Raw genomic sequence first — 21,910 nt, forward strand, 5'->3', positions numbered from 1 at the left:
ATATATATATATATATATATATATATATATATCATATATATATATATATATATATATATAATTTTTTTTTCACAATTTTCCAATACTGCATTTTGTGCTTCCATATTTATTAAATGATTTTGCATGTGGAAGATTTTTTGAAGGGTTGTTTGTCTTTTAGGGGTGTGTGACTTACGTTTTCTCTCTGCGCTTCATTCTCATGTACACAAGTATAGACACAGTCTGATGAAAGGATTAACATTGAAAATTGTTATTTTACTTTGCAATTTTATGACAGGCATTACAACCTGATGAAATATGCATGTGTCTAGCAGTTTATTCATTGTTTGAGTCTACAGTCAATTCTGCTGTGTTTGGGCCACACTGTGATTTTTTTTTTTTTAACAAACCTTTTTTTTATGAACCTTACACTTAATGAAACATTCTCTCATCCACTTCTAAATGAAGATCAGAGTAACAAGGACAAAAACAGTTTATATATTACAAAAAATACCACAAAAAGTCACACACAATAGGCTTATACAAAGTGATGAAATATTTAGGAATGAGCCTACAATTTGATCCCAAGTCTCAAGCATAAATCTTCATAGATGAATGACAGATAATTGAATGCATGCTCTTTTAGCATTCCCTGCATAATTTATTTTAATGAAAAAAAAGCCTTTTCTAACTATTTATCTATGCTGATTGTATCCCTGTTTTGAGTTAAAATGTACCAACTGTAGGGAAACCTTAAGTCCTCTCCCCATTTTTATGTCTAAATTATTCAAATTTGCCAGTCTTTTCATAACAAAAACCCTAAAGACACCCTACAATAACAAATAGCAAAATATGCCCACTTAATTTTGTCTGTTGTTCTTCTAATGGCGGGAGGGTCATAATCTGAGCAAGCCTATGGATTCATGCAAAGTTTGACCTCAACAAAGAAGCTTATTCTTAGCTAAAGACTTTAGCAAACTAATTTTAAAGCTGTAATCCACAAACCAGGTATCTTTTCTTCACCCCGTTGTCTCTTGTGCACTTTATGTGATTACTTAATGAAGTGGCACATTATACTGATTAAATACTTTTTGTTCTTTGTTTGGTTAGAATTATAGTTTTGTATTTGCCTATAGAACAACAGTCTGTGTCTGAGTAACAAAAAGCATAGACAACAACAAAACAGATACAATATTTACACAGAAAAATATGTTTAGTTTTATTTTATTCAGCAGCCTAAACAGATGTATTTACAATTAATAGCAATTAAAAAGGCATGGATAGCTATTCATGTATGCACTTGAAAGCAGGACACAAAAAAGTAAATATGGAACACAATATAAATAGGGAGACAAAACGGATATGGGTTTACTCACCAGCAGAACGGCATGAACTGATCTGTTTACACTTATGCTAAGAAGATTTTAAAGCCATAGCTTATTGGTGACTATGATGAAGGTTCCAGAAAGTATTTGGTTGATGTAGACAACTGTGTTACTGATAGCAAAACATATTTTTATTAAAATAATTAATAGTTAAATATTATCTACAGTGAAAAATATTATGCCAACATTATATATTTGCATATTTACAAATGTGAACACTTATTGTTAAATTAAACAATACTTAGAGATCTGAGTAATATAACTAAGTAGTTAAATTGCTGATACAGCATAAAATGGAATTTCAAAAATCTGCAAAAAGCCGCAAGAAAGTCATTTTTATTAAAGCATTGTATAGTCATTATTTACTCATTGACACTAAGTGACAAGAAGGCTGTTGGTTTGAGTAAAATGGCCCATTAAAAATAGCTAAACATAAATTCATAATTGAATATTTTAAGTCAGCAAAATGAAACATAACAGCAGTTACAAAATTGAAACTAAAGTCATGTGCAAAAACCGATAAGAAGCCATTTTTATATTCTTCTTAGTTACAATTACTGTAATGGGTTCTTTTATTGCCAAAAACCAAATTGTTGTTAATGTTAACTAAACTGATTGAAAACAATATGTTTTCAATTTGTGAATGTGAAACTGCATGTTCATAAATGGCACAGACGTGTGAATAAAAAAAAGTCTGCTAAATTTCTGCCGCCATGACTGTGTCTATTTCACATCACAGCAAAGGCAAAGCTGACGCATCAGAAATGTGCACTCTTTCTTCTGTTCTCCAGAACCCATCCAGCCGGATTCATGTCCAACCTCAACATGTTTAGTACCCATGGATCTTCCTGTGCACCTCTAATAAACTCTTCCAAAGTAATGTGACCTGTGAAAGCAGAAAGAGTCGTGTTTAATGTTGTCTTCTTGTACTTTTTCTACTACATTGCAACACTGTTTTCTCACCATCTCGGTCAAAGTCGACAGCATCTAGTATTCGTTCCACAACCTCGTCAACTGAAAGTTGTGTCTCGCTCATGTCTTTCTTTGAGCACTTTTTGATCCGATAGATACTCTGGAATAATAATAAAGAAAACATGAAACTGCAGAAAATATATTTAGATAATTTTCTGCAATGTTAGCAACTGGAACGCAAAAATAATAAATGGTTTCAGGACATTCACCTCTTAATTAATGTGGTAAACGTTCAATGCATTCTATATGCACTTTGACTTCTAGTCAAAGTGAGCAGTTTTGTTGATGGAATTCCAATCTAGCAACAAAGATGCAATAAAATGTGATTTTCTGATGAGCTCAGGTTATCATCGTAAACACACCCTGGGAGACACACTTGAGCAGCAGGTTTTACTCATCAGCAGCTGTGCTTGTAATTATGGACGGCAAAAGCTACAGCAATGGATCCCAATCCTGGTCCTCAGCCCGCCCAGCTGACCTGCATGTCTCAGATCTGACTTTGTTCCTGTACATCCGTTTCAAATGATAATGCATGATCTCCTCTTCATGCCATCAAGTGCTTCTAAAGTCTGTTGATCTCCCAGTTATTTCAGTCAGGTGTGTGGCAGCAAGGAGACACCGGCGGACACGCATGTACTACGCATGTACTTGCCATACAAAGAAACCTGGAATGGAGTAGTGGAACGGAGTGGCAATGTCATCACAATGCACTGTAAGCTATGTAATGTGTTTTGAGGCAGTTGACCAAAATCCCGGACGATTTTTAAATTCCCCCCGGACATTTTTTTAGGTCTGAAAAGTAGGACATGTCCGGGAAAAAGAGGACGTCTGGCCACCCTAGGTTGAGGTGGACTCTAAAACCGTAGAAAACCTGTCTGAATACAACTTGACCAAGCAGGAAGTTAGCTACAGTGCTGGACATTCTGGTCAATATATTACTTTCTGCTCTGCGGGTTAAAGAAAATGTTGTGTCGGTTGTCATAATAACGGGTTTGAGTGCCAACACTAAGCAAGGAAAAACATAATATAAATGGTTTGAAGTTGTTTTACAACTTCTTATCAGCTTATTGCGCCATTGCTGTGGCGCTTTGCAGCTGATGTAATTTTTAAACCTTTTATAAATGACAAAAACTGAACTAATTGCCTCGTTTGTTTAAACATAATCATCAAATTGGATGGAGGAATTGGCTTAGTCCCCTCTTGCATCTTGATAGAAACCAAACTGTTTATAAATTTATATAAAGGGGGAATATTTGCAAACATCAGCAATTTTTCTCAGCTTTAATTTAAGCCATGTTTACAGATCGAGTAAGAAATAAAGGCGCTGCGATAATTTTTGTGATTCCTGCAGGAAAAGCCTGATTTAGTGGACCGACTCACCGCGTGTTAACGGCGCCTGTTAGCCGCTAGCGTTAGCGGCTAACAGGTGATGTCCAAGTTAACAATGCATATAATGAAGAAATCGTAAAAGCGCTGAAATCTGACATTGCTCCATTTTTGTTTACTTTTTGTAAAGAAGACAGTTGCGCTGTTCTTCTTCAGAGGTTTTGTGTCGATTCCTTCAGTAGTTTTTGGTGCAGCGCCCCCACAAGCGACGTGGGGAACAGGTTTTTCAGTTAGTTTTAGTCGTTTGACATCGCAGTGTGAATGCGAACTAGAGTTCTGAAAATTTAACAAATCTTGCAATTTTAGTCCCCAATCGAACCGAGTCAACCATCCTAAGAATCAGTAGAGACCAAAGCATTTCCACTAATATGAATGAGCTAGTAACTGTTAACATGTCAGAACTGTGTCCATTTCTACGGCTTGACACATTACTGTCCCCTCCCCCCACATCTTGCTGCTTGCTGTCACTAAGCTGACTGTGTAAAGCATACTACACTTTGTATCTGTCTTAAAAGAAAAAGATATTTTACTCCTTGGAAAAATTCAGTTGTAAAGATCAGTGACAGTCATGGTGTGAAAGCTAAAATAGAGCCAACCATCAGCCGTATTAAGGTAAAGCCTCTTTAAGACGAGAATATTTAAGCTACATGGCATGTCTGTAAAGCAGCTGACTGCAAGCTGGTTATCTGAGCTCTATATTTACTAATTAACCAGTAAAATCGGCTTCTATGTTTGTGTTACCTAATAATAATGCTGATATTTTTAGCAGAAGTTATTCTAATACTTGGTTTTCTGTTTCAAATAAAAGAAGTTAAATCATGTAATAAATCTTTGTTTGCAAACATCTTTTTCCCCCCATAATCTCATGAGGCAGTAGTTTCTAAATTAGTAGTATTAAAGTTAATGTTGTATTTTTAATCAAATGAGACTAATTAATGTGAGCATAGAAAAAGTGTGCTCAAATATTTTTCATCAGATATTTAACAAAGTAATATAGAAATGCAATAATAAAATGACATAACATGGGCATAATATTTTATCAGACTTACATCAATTATTGAGCGCAGCTCATTCCTGTCCACGTAGCCATTGCCGTCTTTGTCATACACCTTAAATGACCAGCGTAGTTTATGTTCCAGGTCTCCCCGGAAAACGAGATTCAGTGCTGCCACAAACTCAAGAAAATCAATTGTATTGTCCTGTAAAAGATAAGTTAAAAAAGAAGGTTTGCCTTAGATTTTGATACTTGAAGAAAAGCAAGCAGGTGTTCCTTTCTTACCCCATTCTTGTCAAAGGCTCGGAACATGTTCTCCGCATAATCAGACGCTTCCCCTGTTGGATCCACTCCAAAGAAACGTTTAAACTCATGCATAAAAAGAACTCCACTCGGGCATTCCAGGACAAATTTTTTGTACATATCCTGAAGAGCTTTAACGTCAATCTCCTCACAACTCCCTGTTTGTTGAGTCTGCCCCATCTCTAAATGCAACAGTCCATAGTTAGGCAGTCGGCACCATGACCGAGAGGCCTGACTTGAAATGGACAGCTCTCAATCCTGGGTGGGCGTTTTTGTATAAGCCTTGGGAATCCTCTTGTGGAATCCTCCAGTTTGTACATGAGCCAGGTGATTATTGTTGCCTCAGGATTAGTGACAAAACACTGTATGCTGGTAGGGGTTCCCGTCAGTGGGGTAAACCAAACGACAGTAACTAGTAATTGATGTGAGAATATTGTACAAATTTAGCAAATAAAAATAAATTAAGAATGGATTGCCATATAAATATGAATCATAATTTTTTTCTGAAGGGTATACAGTACAGACCAAATGTTTGGACACACCTTATAATTGAATTACAATTACAAGGTGTGTCCAAACCTTTGGTCTGTACTGTACATCTGACTAAAAACTTTAGATTTGATTGGTAGATGTTAGTATAAGTTTTATCTTTTTAACTTTACAGATACGAACAAATCTTTATAATTAAATGTTAGTCCCTGCAGCATTAATATGAGATGTTAATAAATAAATAAATGAGTTTTATAATTTATCAGTCAGAAATATTCTTTAGTAATTCATTGAGCGATTCCTTTTGCAAATAAAATAAGCTAATTATATTATTGTATATTTCTCAGCATTACAATTGATTCATGATTAATCAAAGATAATTAAACTTCTATCAAGAGTTAGAGAAAAAAAAGAAACCTCGGCTGCAAGACTCTGAGCTGCACTGGATTTGTACTGAAGAACCAGCCAAAATCTTTTTTTCCTCAGTTTGGTTGTTGGGAAATTTTGGCACAACAGCTGGCCTTTCAAGTCAGGGAGCATTAGAGGCTCTCGGTTCTGGCTCACTTGGCTGGAGGTTCATTGGATGGACTATTTAATATTTCTAAAAAAAAAATAAAAAATACTCCTTTCATACCATAAGGTAAATTATCCAAAAATATTTCAAGATCATCATCATCATTATTAGTAATAGTATTGCTGTTGTAGTTGTTATTGTTCTAGATTCTAGAAACTCATGACAAATAAAAAAAAAATCTTATTAGTTACTTTCTTTTTTCAATGAGACAGTGAATCATTTGTGAGCTAGTGGTATCATCAGAATGGCTGCTGCCTAAATCTGTTTATGCCCTTAATCTGTCTCAGTGTAGCCTCTCTTTCTAAAGTAGCTAAGAGGCTGAAATGCTCAAGGTCAGGCTAATAGGGAATCATTTTATCAAGCTCTCAAACTTAAATTTAGATAGCCAATATCTGTGCTGAGAAACTAGTCGTTATGACTACTAGAACCTTTCACTTTGGTCACATCACTGATATCTGATAGATGACCAATGGTTATTTGAAAAGTAGAGTATCAGTTTCATAATTTGTATTCATCCCGATGGGGAATAGTGACCACCACCCAAAGGAGAGGTTCAGTTTTTACTTGACCTATTTTCACTTTTGTCTGCCCATCTTCCCAGTCAGTGGTGGGATGTGGGGTTACTGCAAAGTGCTGTAAATGAATAACCTTTGCTAACTCTCCCAGGTAGCTCATCAGGTAGTGCCAAAAATTCTAATGGCCATATTGTCTTATTTTATTTTATTTTTTGAAATTATGTGTTTGACTTAATTAGAAAACTTAAAATCAACACTTTCAGTCTGTAAATAATTTAAAATACCCCCAGGGATACTTGTTCCTGTTTATGCCCTGACTAGTCAGATAGTTATAAGGACTAGAATAGACCTTTAAGTGAAATTTGCAATTTTATTACTTTTAATGTAAAGCTCTGCAAAAATGTGTGGTTTTTTTATTATCAATTATTTCTCATAGAAAGACTTTGAAGAATTTTCAAAAAATGCTCTTAGCACTCCTCAAGTGAAAGAGCACTCCTTATCTCTCTATTGCTGTATAAAGAAAAACCACAAGAGAAGCTGAAATGCTAATGCTTCAGTTAATCCGGAATTTATTTCAGTGTCTCAGATCTATAATTTAAGTAACAGATTATATGCTGTAAGAAAGCAAACTACGCTGTCTTTTCTCCAACGCATCCAACTTAAATAATTGCAGCATTTTTTGGACATGCCATAATGTTACAGAAGCATATTGACAACCCATGGATGCCTGTATATTCATCCCTGCAGGCGTTGATTCTTTCCAAGTATTATTGCTTCTTCCCACAATTTAAAAAATGTTTCTCAAATTAATTGGCCACTGTGAGCAGCTCTTAGGTGTGTGTGTTGGAGAGTGTAGTTGTTTGTTTAGTGTGTCTTGGCCTGTGATGGATTGGTGAGGTGTCCTGAGTTCACCTTGCCTCCCATTCAATGGCTGCTGAAGCTTGGCACCGTAACCAGAGAGATTAAGTAGGCAGAGTAAATGGATGGATGTAAAAACCCTCATAGTAAATAGGATAAATTACCATTTGGCTTAAGTAGAAACTAGGACATTGTTTGGGGGTTCTTCAAGTACAGACAGTATCATGTGTCTATGTTTAGTTATTCACTAACTCTTCAGCAGCATTAGTGAAAAGTATGATAGTGTAGTAACTGTTTTGGCATCAGCAGAAAGTGAAAGAAGGCATTACACAAGTCACTTTATATCAAATAATTTATATCACTAAGTAACATAATTCTATTTGTGTGAGCAGTCTTGCTTTTACATTTAGTACATTACATGAAACCCTGTGACAACCTACATTATTTAGTCCTTAGTACTCAATAGTATTTGGCTTTTAAAGTCTCACTGACTTGTGTATGCAATATTTGAATTCTTTAATACTGTTAATCTCAAGTTCTTATAAAAATTAAGTAAAAAAGAAGAAAAAATAAGTACATGCATGACTGTAAATTTCCTTGCAGAACTAAATAAAATCAAAAGGCTACATTTGATCAAAAACAATTTAAACAATGACTTGAAGACCGGTTCATGCTACTTTAAGCTAATTAGATTTGGCAGTTTGCCAGAAGTCCCGAACTATGTTTCACCAAGCAGAGGAAAATATTATTAGACACCCATTGAAAGGGTTCTGCTCCCACATCACACAGGAAGAGGAAAAGCTTTGCAACACTTTACCAATGTTGTCCCAGGCACAGTAAACTGTACCAAACAGGGTTTCACTTCCTTTAGTTTTAGCATCTGTCTTATCCGAACCAAAACACTTTGATGCAGCAAAATGCTCAAAGCACATGCATGGATGAAATTAATTTTATGCCTCTAGTGTAAGACAACATACTGAATCTTCTAAAACTGCCACAATATGTCCTAAAATAAGAAATGCTGGATTTACCTAAAATGAAGAAACTTGTTTTTCAGAGTGCTGTTCTGAACAATTGTTTTTCTTCAATCATTGTGAAATGATTGGAGACTTTGGGGTTATCTTACCCAATGGCATTATAGTTTCAATAATTTGTTGATTATTCCCAGTAAAATAACTACATTAGCTGAATCATTCAAGTTGAGGTATGCAGGCTAGTCCAAAATGAAACAAACTCCTCCGTATATTATCCACTAGATGGCAACATTGGAACACTGTTGGATGGAGGTTTTAACTACAATTTTCTCCACAGTCTATAATCAAACACAAACAAAGTCCTCTATTATGCAGCTGCAATATTTCAGCAAACAAGTGCAAAGTTGTAACTTGTTATTTAAATAATAATGCATCAATATTGCAAGCCAAAGTGTTAATAAAAAAATTAGGGATGAAATAAAATCAATTCAATATTTGTATGTTAGTTTGGCCTGTTTTCATCCCCTAAATAAAGAGTAGCTGGAATCCATCTTTCTTATTACTGACCTGTCAAGAGTATCTTTTGTTTTGTTTTGTTGGAATCTATATTTGGAGTCTTGATGGCTCATGAATCATGATCTGCATAAAGTCCCTTCATTTTTAGTCCAAAGGAGCTGTTCCTGTTGTGTTGCACCATGTGATTACATGTCGTTTGTTTGCTTGATCTTACAAAAAAAGATCTGAACACTAACACCTTCTTAGTTTTTCTTTATTTCATAGTTAGGATTGGCTTTTTTTCTACTTAGATCAGGGGTCTCAAACTCAATTTCCCCGGGGGCCGATGGAGGTAGAGTCTGGGTGAGGCTGGGCCGCATCGGGTTTTCCACAAGAAAAGCTCTTACAAAAACATTCCAATGTTAGCAAATTACTTTATTTTTATTTTTTAAACACAAAATAAGATGAAAAAATAAATAAATTAACAATTCATAAGAAAAAAAAAAATCAGTAATAAATAAATAAAATATAATAATAACACAGCAGCTATAGAAGAGTAGATAAATGTAATTATAATATTTCAGATTCAAATGGCTGTATTAACCTTTAACCTTTAACTTTCTGAACATGAATGGAACATTGAACATAAACTGTTATGAATATAACAGTTTATATACTGTTTATAAACAGCGCTTCCTCTCACATAGCCGAGCCACATTTGGCTTAAGGGAGGATGCAATTGAGACCCTAAGTAGAGCTTGAAGATGCTCGTCAGTAAGTCTGGACCTGTACTTGGACTTATTGAAGTTCAAGGTAGAAGAGCTTTTCGCACAAGTATGTGCTCCCAAAAAGACGCATGGTACGCTTGAACATTTGGGAAAGCTCAGAAGCTGGGTGGCAATTCTCTCAAAAATTGCCCCTGCTTTTCCACTCACCTCCCTGAACTTGGCTTTGAGTTCAGAGTGGCACTGCGGGTCAATGAGCTCCATTTGAAGCACTGTGATTGGTAAGTTAGTTCAGCTCCGCACACAACACTGAAAAGTGCCAATCGTATCAAACTCGCAGGCAGTGTTGGTATAGTTACTTTGAAAAGGTAACTTTAATCGGACTACTGATTACTCCTTGAAAAAGTAACTTAGTTAGATTACTGACTACTTGATTTGGAAAGTAACTGTTACACTAAAAGTAACTTTTAGTTACTTTCAGCAGGTGCTAACAACACTCCGCCTCCTGTGAAAATCACATTGAGCTTTGCCAATACTTTTTTGTAAGCTATTTTATAATGGTAACATCAACAATGTGTCTCCACTGATAAGGTTGAACTGAAGAGGAGATTGTAGAAAAATAAAAAACATGAGTAGTTTGTGTGGTCCACTGTTGTCTGGAAAACTCTAAGAAGGATTTTAAAGCCCCCCCCTTTCCTCCCCCCCGGCCTCCAGGTTCTGCGTTACGGCCCTGCGTTTGGTGTCACTGCGCACAGATCTCCTCCTGCAGCTCACAGCTCAGATGGCTGTACAGATTTGTGACACTTATCTTAGTATTAATAATTAGAATTAAGTTGCCATTATAATTATTGGAAACTACGGACACGTTCATTCGTGGCTGTTTTCACGTTTATTGCGCTGTTTAAATTAGTCTCGATGTTTGTAGTTTTCTGGAGCGCAACGCGAAGCTCGACGTCATTCAGAGGTAATATATTAACTTGACATTAACAAAGACACAGCGGGACGGATCATCTGAGAAATGATGAACAGGGAGAGATGGAGTAAGACTACCTTAATGACGAACAAATTCTGGGATTTATTATGAGTCTCTGCTTATTTCCAAGCCCAAATGAGCAACTTCACGTTCAAAAACGAGCCCAAAACGGCGCAACCCGCCACTCATTAAATCGGCAAGCAACTTTAAAAAATGAAGCCCAAAGCCGCTTATAATAATCGGACTTGTCAGCAGAATCTCAAAATAGTTCCAGTTTTTCCACCAACAAAATGCGCATCTCCCTCCATTGTTTACATTTCTGTCGCATAGAGACGTCGGTCACTCGACAAGACGAGTAGAGGAAATACGATTAAATTACAAAAGAAGATAGTAACGCAAAAATGATTTTGATAAGTAACTGTAGTCTGACTACTGGATTTGAAATAGCATATTACTCGTTACTGAAAAAAGTGGTCCGACGTCAGTAACACGTTACAAATTAACGCGTTACTGACATCACTGCTCGCGGGCCACACTAACATTAAACTTTCATATTAAGGTGGGGGCCACAAACTATCGTCCCGAGGGCCGCAGTTGGCCCGCGGGCCGCGAGTCTGAGACCCCTGACTTAGATCATTCCTGGATCTGAGTTTTACTGGGTGTTTGGATATGGTGGTAAAATGGCAGCAACACCACACACCAATTTATCTTTATATTTTTAAATAATACTTTTAGTTTTTAATTTCTTTGCTGATTGGATAAAAGTCAAATTGACTGTACATGTACTCAGCGAAACAGTTTTTCCCCAATGCTCCTTTTGTATGAAATGTGTGACATTTTTTCCTATACAGTCAGTTTTTGTAAAGTAGATGAAAATATAATTTTACTCTCAACTAAGTAGATATTTTCAAAAGCCTTTCAAGCAGCTGATTAACCTTAGTTGTTGCCACAAAAAAAAATACTCTTTTGTTGTTAAAAAAATCAACTTTTTTATGTTTTGCATATCACAAAAATTCAAGAATACAATGAGTTGTAAAAGAAATTATAAGTATCACTGAGCATTGGAAAAGTTTGTCCATTTGATGAATTCACAGCTTATATTCTCCCTAATGTCCACTAGATGATGACAAAGCATCACAGCAAAACAGCAAAAATATCTCCATTTACAGCATCAACATTTTTTCATTTATAACTCATAATCAAGAACCATAGCTATACATCCCAAGGTCACCAACTCTACATTTGTCAAAAGTTCCAATCATATTAAACTTTTTCTTGTGGCTTACGACAAGTTTTCCAATTAACTGCAGTACAAGAAAAAATGTTACATTTTTTCCTTCTATATTTAGTCTAAACAATATAGATTGTTGATAATCAGTATGAGACAGTATCAGAAAGAATAGTGGATGATTTTGAACCTATAAAAATTGGCCACCTATATTGACTACCTATATGACCAACTGGAAAGACAGAATAAACATAAAATCTGACAAAATGTTGCATTCTACTTTGATGATGATAATGAGGTTAACACAGTTTAATTTATGCACGTCTTGCAGAAACATATGGCAGCAACACCAGGCACAAAGCTGTATCTTTCCCCCCACTCAGTCCAAAACGCTAGAGGGCTTCTTTTCAAATACATCCACAGATGCCACTTCCAAAGATACCATGTCTGAAATCACCTCCCTTTTAACTCTTAATGCAGCCTTCATGAATATATTATGGAACTTTACTTTCTGAAATTCAAATGGCTTCTGGTAATAGCTACCAAGACCTTATAGTAAACGTTCTCTTAGCAGCTAATGGAAATTCAATGTTTGCAAACATGAATGCAGCTAAATATCTTCCCATTTACTGATTATAATATTTTCCTATTAAACTCATAAGCCTTGGGATATAGAAGAACATAAACAATCTATTGGTGTATTGGAGGAATATTTTGTATATTGTGTAATATTTTTTTAAACTCCATAGTGACAAATTGTGCAAGCAATTTTTTTGAAAGAAGATATCATTATAAACTACAGCTAATGATAATGTCTTTAGATAAATAGTGAAAAAAAAACCACATAATGTTAAGGAAACAGGAAAAACTGTTCATGTTCATATGTGACTGAGGCTTGAATCACCGCTTCAAGAGTCAGCACACACAGGCATATACAGAACACATTCTACAATTATAATCTTTATACTAAGTCTTACCTGGGTTACAGAGAAATAGAAATATCTAACTATCAGTCCCAAATTTTCAGCTTGGAAGACATAGACATTTTTTATTTCATGCGAAAACCATGATCCTATAGGAAGAATAGAGAGGTGGATAAGTTGCCTGAGTCGTTTCCATGGTTAGTGATGATTAGGGAAGCCATGATGTCTGCTGGTGATAGCCCACAGAGTTTCAAGTTCAAAGTCACAACATCTATGTAGAACATTAGAGACCCTAATTCTTCCTTTTACTAGCAAGCTTTATGGAGAACATTGTTACTCCGTCACAATGCCAAATGTGCCAGTGCCTGGTACATTGACCACTGTGCTTGATTGTCCAGCATGGAGTGTTTATAAAAAAGAAGAAGAAGAAGAAAAAAAAACACTGATAGTTTATATCACTGTTACTACCGTACTTAAAATCCACAGAACGACTTAAAGTATTTTGGTTTTTCAATTAGAAGCGAGATACATTTTGCTTCAAAAAATAATCTACAAACGCAATAAGACAAACAGATGTAACAAAATCCATCAGTGTTTTTAGTTGGCTGTTTAATAATGTTTTTACTTTATGTGTGTTTAACTCTCATGCACAGAGGTCAGGATAAAAGGGGTGACTGGATGGTCAAAGAAGGGAGAAGACTATGGCATATATCTTGAAGTTAAAATAAACCTACCTCTCATTGCATCCCAAAGAAAGGAATAAATATTATAGCTGTCTTGGTGACTAAGAAATATTTTTAAAATCTTTCAAAGAGAAATGTAACTGCCAAGACATTTTATTCCTAAGCACATAAAAAGGCCAAAATATATTTTATGATAATCCTTGAAAAGGTCATCCTGATTTTATGTAGAGCAGGTTCTTGGCATGTCAGCAAAGGAGACTGTAGAGCGAGAGACTGTTTATTATTTTCATGGTTTGTACTTTAAAGAGAGTAATATTGATTTTTCAGCTTTCTCAATGGCAAGATTAATTATTTTTATTTTATTGAATAAAAAAAAATTAAGGTCAGATCACTGTTTCAACATTTTTTTCTTTCCCAATGACATGATGAAGATTCTTTGGAGGTCAAAAGAGCAAACAACAGGAGGACACATTGATTTTTACTTCTTCTTCACACTGCGATCTGTCAGCACATGGTTCTAATGCTTTCTTATTCTGGTTTAGTGGCACACAAAAAGGGTACAAGGACAGGGCATGTCCCTTTACTTTTTTAGTTTCATGACTTCCATATCAAAATAATGATAATATTTCCAAGTAGTTCTCACTTTGTAAGTAAAGTGGGGCTGTCCTAATTCGATCCCAGGTATCATGTGGAGGTTTGGATCAAGGCAATGTGACTGATCAGACTAACTAACAGCTCAGTTTGGGTTTATAGAAAGGCAGCAACAGATAACCAAACATTATAGTGAATGAATGCAGAGTACCATCTTTGAACATACTATACATTAACTCTTGAAGCAGATTGACTAATCTGGTTGAATACCACACCATGTGCCACTTCTTCCAGCTAACTGTAGGTGAAGTTTGCACACAATTGTCAAAATTGGACAATAACATAGTGGAAAAACAATGCCTAGTCCAACAATTTTCAATGTTAGCTGCATCATTCAGATGGCAGGGTAAGAATTTGGTGTGGACAACATCAAAGCATTGGTTGATTTGTTCTGTTGTAACAATTCAGCTTCCTGTTGGCAGCGTAATGTTGTGGGAGAAATTTTGCTGGCCCTCCAGAGGCCCTCAGTACAAGTAGAGTCTTGTTTAAATGTCACAGCCAACTAGTATTATTGCTGTGTATGTCTATACCTTTATGACCATTGTTTAACCATCTTCTGATGGCTACTTCCAGCAGGATAATGCATCATGTCATAAAGATCAAATCATCTCAAGTTGTTTTCTTGAACATGACAGTGAGTTCAAGTTCACTGTACTCCAATAGTCTCCACAGTCACCACATATCTAACCCATAAAACACTTTTATGACATGATTGAACAGGATATTTGCATTATGGATGTCCACCCAAAACACTTGTAGCAATAACATCATGATGTCAAGTCAATACAGACCAAAATCTTTGAGAACTTTTTCTGATGCCTTTATCTAAATCTATTTATTAAAGAATTAAGGTTGATCTAAAGACCAAAGGGGTACAACTAGGTGCCAGCAAGGTGAACTTCCTCTCATAGTGCATCATTACAAAGCAGCACTTCAGACTTTGTTAGAGCTATTAATGTGTCAGTCATATACATCCATCCATCTTCTGTATATCCTTGTCCTTAGTGGGGTCGGGAGTTGCTGGTGCCTATCTCCAGCAACGTTTTGGGCGAGAGGCGGTTTACACCCTGGACAGGTCGCCAGTCTGTCACAGGGCAACACAGAGACAGACAGGACAAACAACCATGCACACAAACACACTCACAGCTAGGGAGAATTTAGAGAGACCAATTACCCTGACAGTCATGTTTTTGGACTGTGGGAGGAAGCCGGAGAACCTGGAGAGAACCTATTCATACACAGGGAGAACATGCAAACTCCACGCAGAAAGACCCCATGCCGGGAATTGAACCTAGGACCTTCTTGCTGCAAGGCAGCAGCTCTACCAACTACACCCCATATACATAACATTTTTTTCAAAATAACTTTATGCTTTATACATTAAAATAGAGTTTTAATCTGAATATTGGGATCATCCAATATTATTCTGCAATATACACCCATATCACAGGCCCAAAAAATGTTCTTCTGGCAGCTGTTCATAAGACTAAATGGTTGTAAATGGTTTAGGTAGAATGAGCAATTTTTTCTTTTTTCTTTATTTTATTTTTAATTTTTACCATGAATGAATTGAGTTACAAATATTGTTTTATATTTTGAAAAGTTCAAAAAGCCATTTCACTTCATAACATTTTCCTTGGTAACACGTTCAGAAATAATGTAATTACAGATTAGTCAAGGTAATGTGCTCACAACCACATTACCTTGGTTGCTCCAAAAACAACAAGAAAGATTAAAAATTAATTCCTAATTTACTTCCACTTCTATCTCACTAGGTTTTTGGCCTTACACTGCATTAGAAACCTTTCTAAATAGTGTATAAAGTTATTTTTGTTGCCCCTTGACAGCCCAAAAGCGTGTTTGTGTATTTTTATTTCGTTGTTTTTTTGGGTAAAGGGATGTTAAGGGAATAACAGGAATGGTTTTGGGCTGAGAGCTGTAGAAAATTCTGAATCATTTATAGTGTTTGATCCAAGCAGCACTGCTGAGCTAAAGGAAGAAAACACCCATAAGTGCAGAGAATGGGCCACAGAAAGGCAAATCAAATCATGAAGCAATATGGCAGGAAAGACATGTACTGTTGATTAGTTTTGAAAGAGAAACACGACTAATATGCTCAAGTGTCAGACATAATATTCTAAACTGGACTTTACGCATAAGAAGAAGAAGAAGAAACAAACCCTGTTCATCTGTGATTGTATTTGATGGATGGACCTTTACGTCATATGGAAGTAATCCCAGACACAATACGTAAGTTTGGACATCGAATACCAATAATTTATTTATTTATTTTTTTGACAGGCACACCTTATGGGCAGACAGTGTCTTGGCCTTGAAGCAATTCAGAGAGACCCAACATTAATATTTTTAGACTGTGGGAGGAAGGTGGATTATCCAGAAAGAGCCCGTGCATGCACAGGGAGAACTTGCAAACCCCATGCAAAACGTATTTGGCTGGTATTCAACACCAGATTCTTGCAGCAAGGCAACAGTGCTAACAAAAACGTCGCTGGTCAGCTGAAAAATTGAAGATGGCCCATGCTTATTAGAAGTCTCACTGCCTGAGGATCCCAGCTGGCAGTAGTGTTGTTAAAGTTGGCATGTGATTAGTAGCATCTAGCTCAGTTGCATGTGGTCTGGCTTAATACTTTAGAAGAATCTAGGTTATATTTAATCTGTTCTAGTTTACAATATAAAACACTACAGAGAGATACAGCTAATCAAAGATTGTCCAGATGTCTTTAAAGCAGTAATGCAGCTCTTTGCTTACTGTCCAGATTGGGAGGCTACAAATCAGATGTCTACTTGAGCATCAAGCTGCATTAGTGGTGGGTAACAAAGCAGTTTGGCCTTAGTAGGAATAATAAATGGGAATTAAATATAATTCTTCAATTTAACCTCTTTCATGGAGTACATCAACCAGGCCTTTTGGCTTTTATACAACTTGGCTCAATAAGACCAGTAGAGGTCTTTGATAATGGAGTCTGCCCTGGCCTCCTTAACAAATTGCTTCCATTCATTTTTCTGAAGCCCATGTTTTTTCACATGCAGAAAAGGGAATAACGCTGCTGCCATACAGAATAATGAATCCAACTGAAGAATGACTGAACTCAGCAATACTCTGATCACATAACCAACCTAACCTGTGATGGGTCTAAGTGGAACATGGAATGAAAAAGTTTGTTTCTTAGAAAAGTAGAATCCTGATTTAATGATCACCATTATTTTTGCAATAAAAATTATTTTTGTATTTTTTATTGCTAGTGCTAAACCATGACGGTGACAAAATGACAAATTATAATCAAAATGAGGAATACAAGTTGGTCCACTTTCAATATAGTTTTATCTAATCAGAAAAGTTATAATGTATAGGGAACAATTTTATTTTTGTACATGACAATGGAGAAAGGCTTTGGTTATCATGTTCAAATATTGATTATACCAGTGTTTCCCAACCCTGGTCCTCAAGGCACACTGTCCTACATGTTTTAGAGGTTTCCCTGCTTTAATGTGCCTGATTCAACCTGTTAATCAGTCATCAATTGAAATCAGCTGCACTGAAGCAAGGAAATACCTAAAACATGCAGGGCAGTGTGCCTTGAGGACCAGGGTTGGGAAACACTGGATTATACTAGCATGTAGCTGAATATATCACTTATATGGCTTGATGAAAACAAGTATATTACTGTCACTACAGTTTCCTAAAATGTGATTGCACATTCTTCTGAGATTTTTCTTATTTTTCATTTTAAAGTACTTTATGGACCTATTATAGAAGGACTACATTTAATGTAAAAAGCACGATAGCTTGAATTGTATCTTCTATCACAAGTGAATGTGGGACATTTCTAAATTCGAATAGATCTCCATCCTGAATGAACTAATGATGACTAATGATGGAATATGATGACCACACAAAATCTTCTGGGTTCTTTCAGGATATAAGGAAGATGTACACATGGCCTCTATACATCATCTACTGTTCCTCCGAGGTGTGTTGTCTATTCTCTTTTCCGGTAAATATGGGCCTAAGCCACACACAGTGGAGAGAGGTTTCGCCCTTTTACCCCATCATTAACCTTTGTCTTCCTTCCCCAGACACAATGGCATGCACTGGTGAATATCGACCACATGCCTAATCAGACATCGAAGACTGCAGTAAGTGTGTGCGTGCGCGTGATTGTGGTTATCTGTGAATCATGTCCTTTGTCTGTAGAAACACTGTCTTTGGTTAGTGAACAAGGTCACAGTCCTGATTCAGTTTACTGGAAACAGTCACGATTCAACTGCACACTGAAATTCACTTAGAAACAAAGCCTGAAGGGAAGAGTGGGAAATGATTGCTGTCTTGCTGTTATTATTGACAGAAAAGTTTGTGTGTGTTTCAGTACCTCCTGAGTGGTTTACTCTGAATCAAAATTAATATTTTTTGTTGTTGTTTTTGCCATGAATGGCACTCACCTATTGAAACCTGAATACTTTTAAGACTTTTCAAAAGTCTGTATTGAAGGTAAGAAATCATTGGATATATCAACTTTTTTTTATACCTGTTCAAATATATGTTGTACTTATGGATTTTACTCTACTTTTCATTTCTAACAGTGTTTGACAGGTCACAATTTATCACGGAACAGAAAGGTACCCACGCATTCAACCTCAGGGACAATTTTGAGTGGACCAGTAACGTGACATGAATGTTGGAGGCCGCAGATAACCCATGCATGCACAGCCCCAGCTGTACATGATGGTTCATAAACTTTACTGCATTTAATAAAACCGAACTTGATACCTTTGAGAAGATGTAAAAACCAAAAGGTTTAACTAAAATTGCCTTCTCTCACTTCACTGAGTTTTAGCTTTTCCTCTAAATCCTTCCCTTCAAACCATACTATTTTTTTATGTTTGTATAACAGCACTAATGTTGGACCTTGCAGTCTGAAAATAGTTTGAGACAGCTCCTGACTTTTACTGGTTCCATAGGGAGACACTGTATATTTTGTTCTCTAAAATTACTTTAGAGGCACTTGGATGAACCACAGAAATCTGTGCAACTGGATTATCTACTTTACTGTTGTCAGAGAACCATCACAGTTACAGCAAATATAAGAAGAGTATTTTTTAATCCAACATAAACATGTTTAAACCATAAATTAGTGACAATTTCTTTCTTGTTTTCCAAAATTGTTTTTTTTTTTGTTTTGTTTTTGTGGAACCCATATAGTTCCTGTGCAATCCTCTTCTTTTATGAAAGGGAAGAAGAGATTAGAGGTTAATCCTGATTACTGTGCAACTCAGGACCCTCATTTCATGCATCTTACTGTTCAACACTTTGTTCCAAAAGGAGCTCAGGAGGGAAGGATAAAAATACCTTGAAAAACAAAGAAGACTGTCAGGTTGGTTCATTATGAAAATTGCTTTTCTATTGCATCCTAAATTCTCTTTGAGAAAGCACAGTTCTCAATATTAGATGTCATTTAAGTAAGAAAAGCAATGACGGAAAAAAAGCCTGATGAATTGAAATATTTATTGTCAATTACCAAATTTTACCTTCTTTCCAAAATCTTGAACAGATACTGCACATTGTTAAATGCCCATTTCTGTTTAGATATTACAACCTTATTCTGTGAAGAATTTGCTAATCTACTTTTTATAGATTAAATCCATTCAAGTAATTTTAAGGAATACCCTTGATGCTTCCTGCTTTGTTAAAATGCATGTGATGGATGTTTCTGTATATTTTTTTATTTATGAGAACAGTATAAAAACTATAAAGTTTGACCCGCAGGAATTTTAAAAGTTTAAAACATCAAAAACGTAAAATATTACACATCTAGTGGCATTGTGCTGTTTTTATGATGAAGGAAAAGTGCAGAAAGTACCGACTGGAGGGTTTGATATTACATGATTGATAACAATAGTTCTGAATCCAAAATACTTTTTTTCTGCTGAGGAATTTGAATTTCCAAATCAAGAAGTTAGAGTCCATCCAACTTGCCAAATAAATCATCCATATACAGAACGTTAATGTGAGACACCTGAAAAAAAAACTGCAAAAAGCAGTATTTTTGCTGTAAACAATTGAGAAAATAAGTCAAAATGCAGTGTAACTCTTTGCCCATCCAAGACAAGAAGGCAGCATGAGGATTAAACTAGACACATAATAGCATGATAAAGAATTTGTTCTGTAATTTAGTCAGGACTGTTACTGGATCAAAGCACCACAAAGGAACAGGAAATGCTTCTGGAGCAAGCCTGAAACAGCAGTAGTCTTACTTATTTAGTTTTAAATTATGTGACAAAAAAGGCAAGAAATCATTATAGACAGAAGACATAGTGAATGTCTGCACATCCTCAAACCTCAATCCATTTATTATATGCTTTGAAAATTTGTTTTAATCATTGACTCTTTTTACTAAAATCAAAGCTTTTATCAGACTGTTTTCCTTCTTCATTGAATTTCTGCCCCATTATTTTGGTTCCCTGCAGCCTTAACTCGTCTGTCACTATTTGATTTTGTCTCCCTGTTCATAGTCTAAAGTAGTTACTGTATTCTCTTTGATTGTCTGTCTGCCTCCTTATTATTAATAAAAAAGCTATTTAATATTATTGTGCCCTAATCTCAGGTCAGCCAGAAGGTTCCAGTAGAGATGTTGCATTTACACAGATCTGCTGTATGAACAAGAAGACAATCGAGTTGAGTTGGATTTATTGTGGAATCATTAATGTATTGTCTAAGCTACTTGAAACTAAAATGACCATTATATATAGTTTTTACCCTGGTGGCCTGAAGATGTCCAGTGATTAACAGGATTTGCACATACAACCTAATATAGAAGCCCTGTAGTGTTTCCATCCTCACATAAAATGTAGTGATTTGTAACCAACTACCTGACCATGTAATTTAGCACTGAGCAACATTTTATCACCAATCAGCTAAAACAATGTTTTGATCCTTGATAAAAAAAAAAAGCATAGTAAAGACAAGGACATTTAATTCATTGTTGGTGTGAAAGCAATAACATTCAGTCCTTCAGTTTATACCAGTCTTTGCCAGTGGACTGTCAAAGTAATAGTTTATTTTTTCTTTTCAACTTTCCCATAGACATGCAAGCCATAACGTTGTTTTTTATGTAAATTTATAAATGCCCTAGTACAATTAGGCATAATTACATCTGTCCAGAGGACACTAATTTAAGATAGATTGGCTTGTCACTGGTGGGTGATGCATATGCTACATTAAGCTTGCAGATGAACTGAGCCATGAAGGCAGGATGAATAAGGGACAGAGTGTATCATGATGTCATTTCTACAAGTTAAAGGTTCTGTACTGCATAAAACATAATTCAAGGAACATGATTTAATTTTGTCATAACCTTTAAAAAATGTAAAGTCTTTTAATAAATAGTGAGTCTGTTTTTGACGGTTGTGTGCAAAAAAATATGTTTTTCAGTGGCATTGCCTGTTAAATGTGCAATGAGCAAAATCAATTTAATGAACAATTTTGTTAATAGTAACATCTTTTAAATCAGGGATAAGCTGCTGTTACTTAAAGACATTTTAAATATGCTCTAACTTTTAGATTTTTAACAATGAGACATTAAGTAATAAATATGCATACATCTTGTTAAAAAAACACAAGGGCCTAAAATATCTAGAGTATGTGTCCTTGGAGAAAGTTTTGAGTTGCGTCAGCAGTGGTATTAGAAGATAACAAGCATGCTGGATATTCTCCAGAGACAGCAGAGAGAGAAGCATGTCAAGCTTGTCACATCGAGAAAAAAATGTTAAGAAGACATTTCAGGG

General features: G+C 35.7%; 1 protein-coding gene across 1 annotated transcript; it reads right to left on the bottom strand.

Moving 5' to 3' along the window:
- Positions 1 to 1,684: 1,684 nt before the first annotated feature.
- LOC122820620 (guanylyl cyclase-activating protein 2-like) lies at positions 1,685 to 5,199 on the bottom strand. The gene is made up of 4 exons (XM_044098191.1): positions 5,002 to 5,199; positions 4,772 to 4,921; positions 2,328 to 2,436; positions 1,685 to 2,250 (listed from the first exon to the last, which is right to left on the bottom strand). The coding sequence occupies exons 1-4, from the start codon at positions 5,197 to 5,199 to the stop codon at positions 2,123 to 2,125; spliced, it is 585 nt and encodes a 194-aa protein (XP_043954126.1). The 3' UTR covers positions 1,685 to 2,122.
- Between the last annotated feature and the right edge of the window lie 16,711 nt (positions 5,200 to 21,910).

The sequence above is a fragment of the Gambusia affinis genome, linkage group LG02, assembly GCF_019740435.1.
Source record: "Gambusia affinis linkage group LG02, SWU_Gaff_1.0, whole genome shotgun sequence".
Taxonomy (NCBI): domain Eukaryota; kingdom Metazoa; phylum Chordata; class Actinopteri; order Cyprinodontiformes; family Poeciliidae; genus Gambusia; species Gambusia affinis.

What these genes read in the sequence shown, in the direction of transcription:
- LOC122820620 (XM_044098191.1), bottom strand. Translation starts at nt 5,199, where the DNA reads ATGGGGCAGACTCAACAAACAGGGAGTTGTGAGGAGATTGACGTTAAA. An exon ending in GAGCCTTTGACAAGAATGGG is followed by an intron (nt 4,922 to 5,001) that starts GTAAGAAAGGAA and finishes TATCTTTTACAG; the next exon opens with GACAATACAATTGATTTTCT. An exon ending in AGCTGCGCTCAATAATTGAT is followed by an intron (nt 2,437 to 4,771) that starts GTAAGTCTGATA and finishes TTATTATTCCAG; the next exon opens with AGTATCTATCGGATCAAAAA.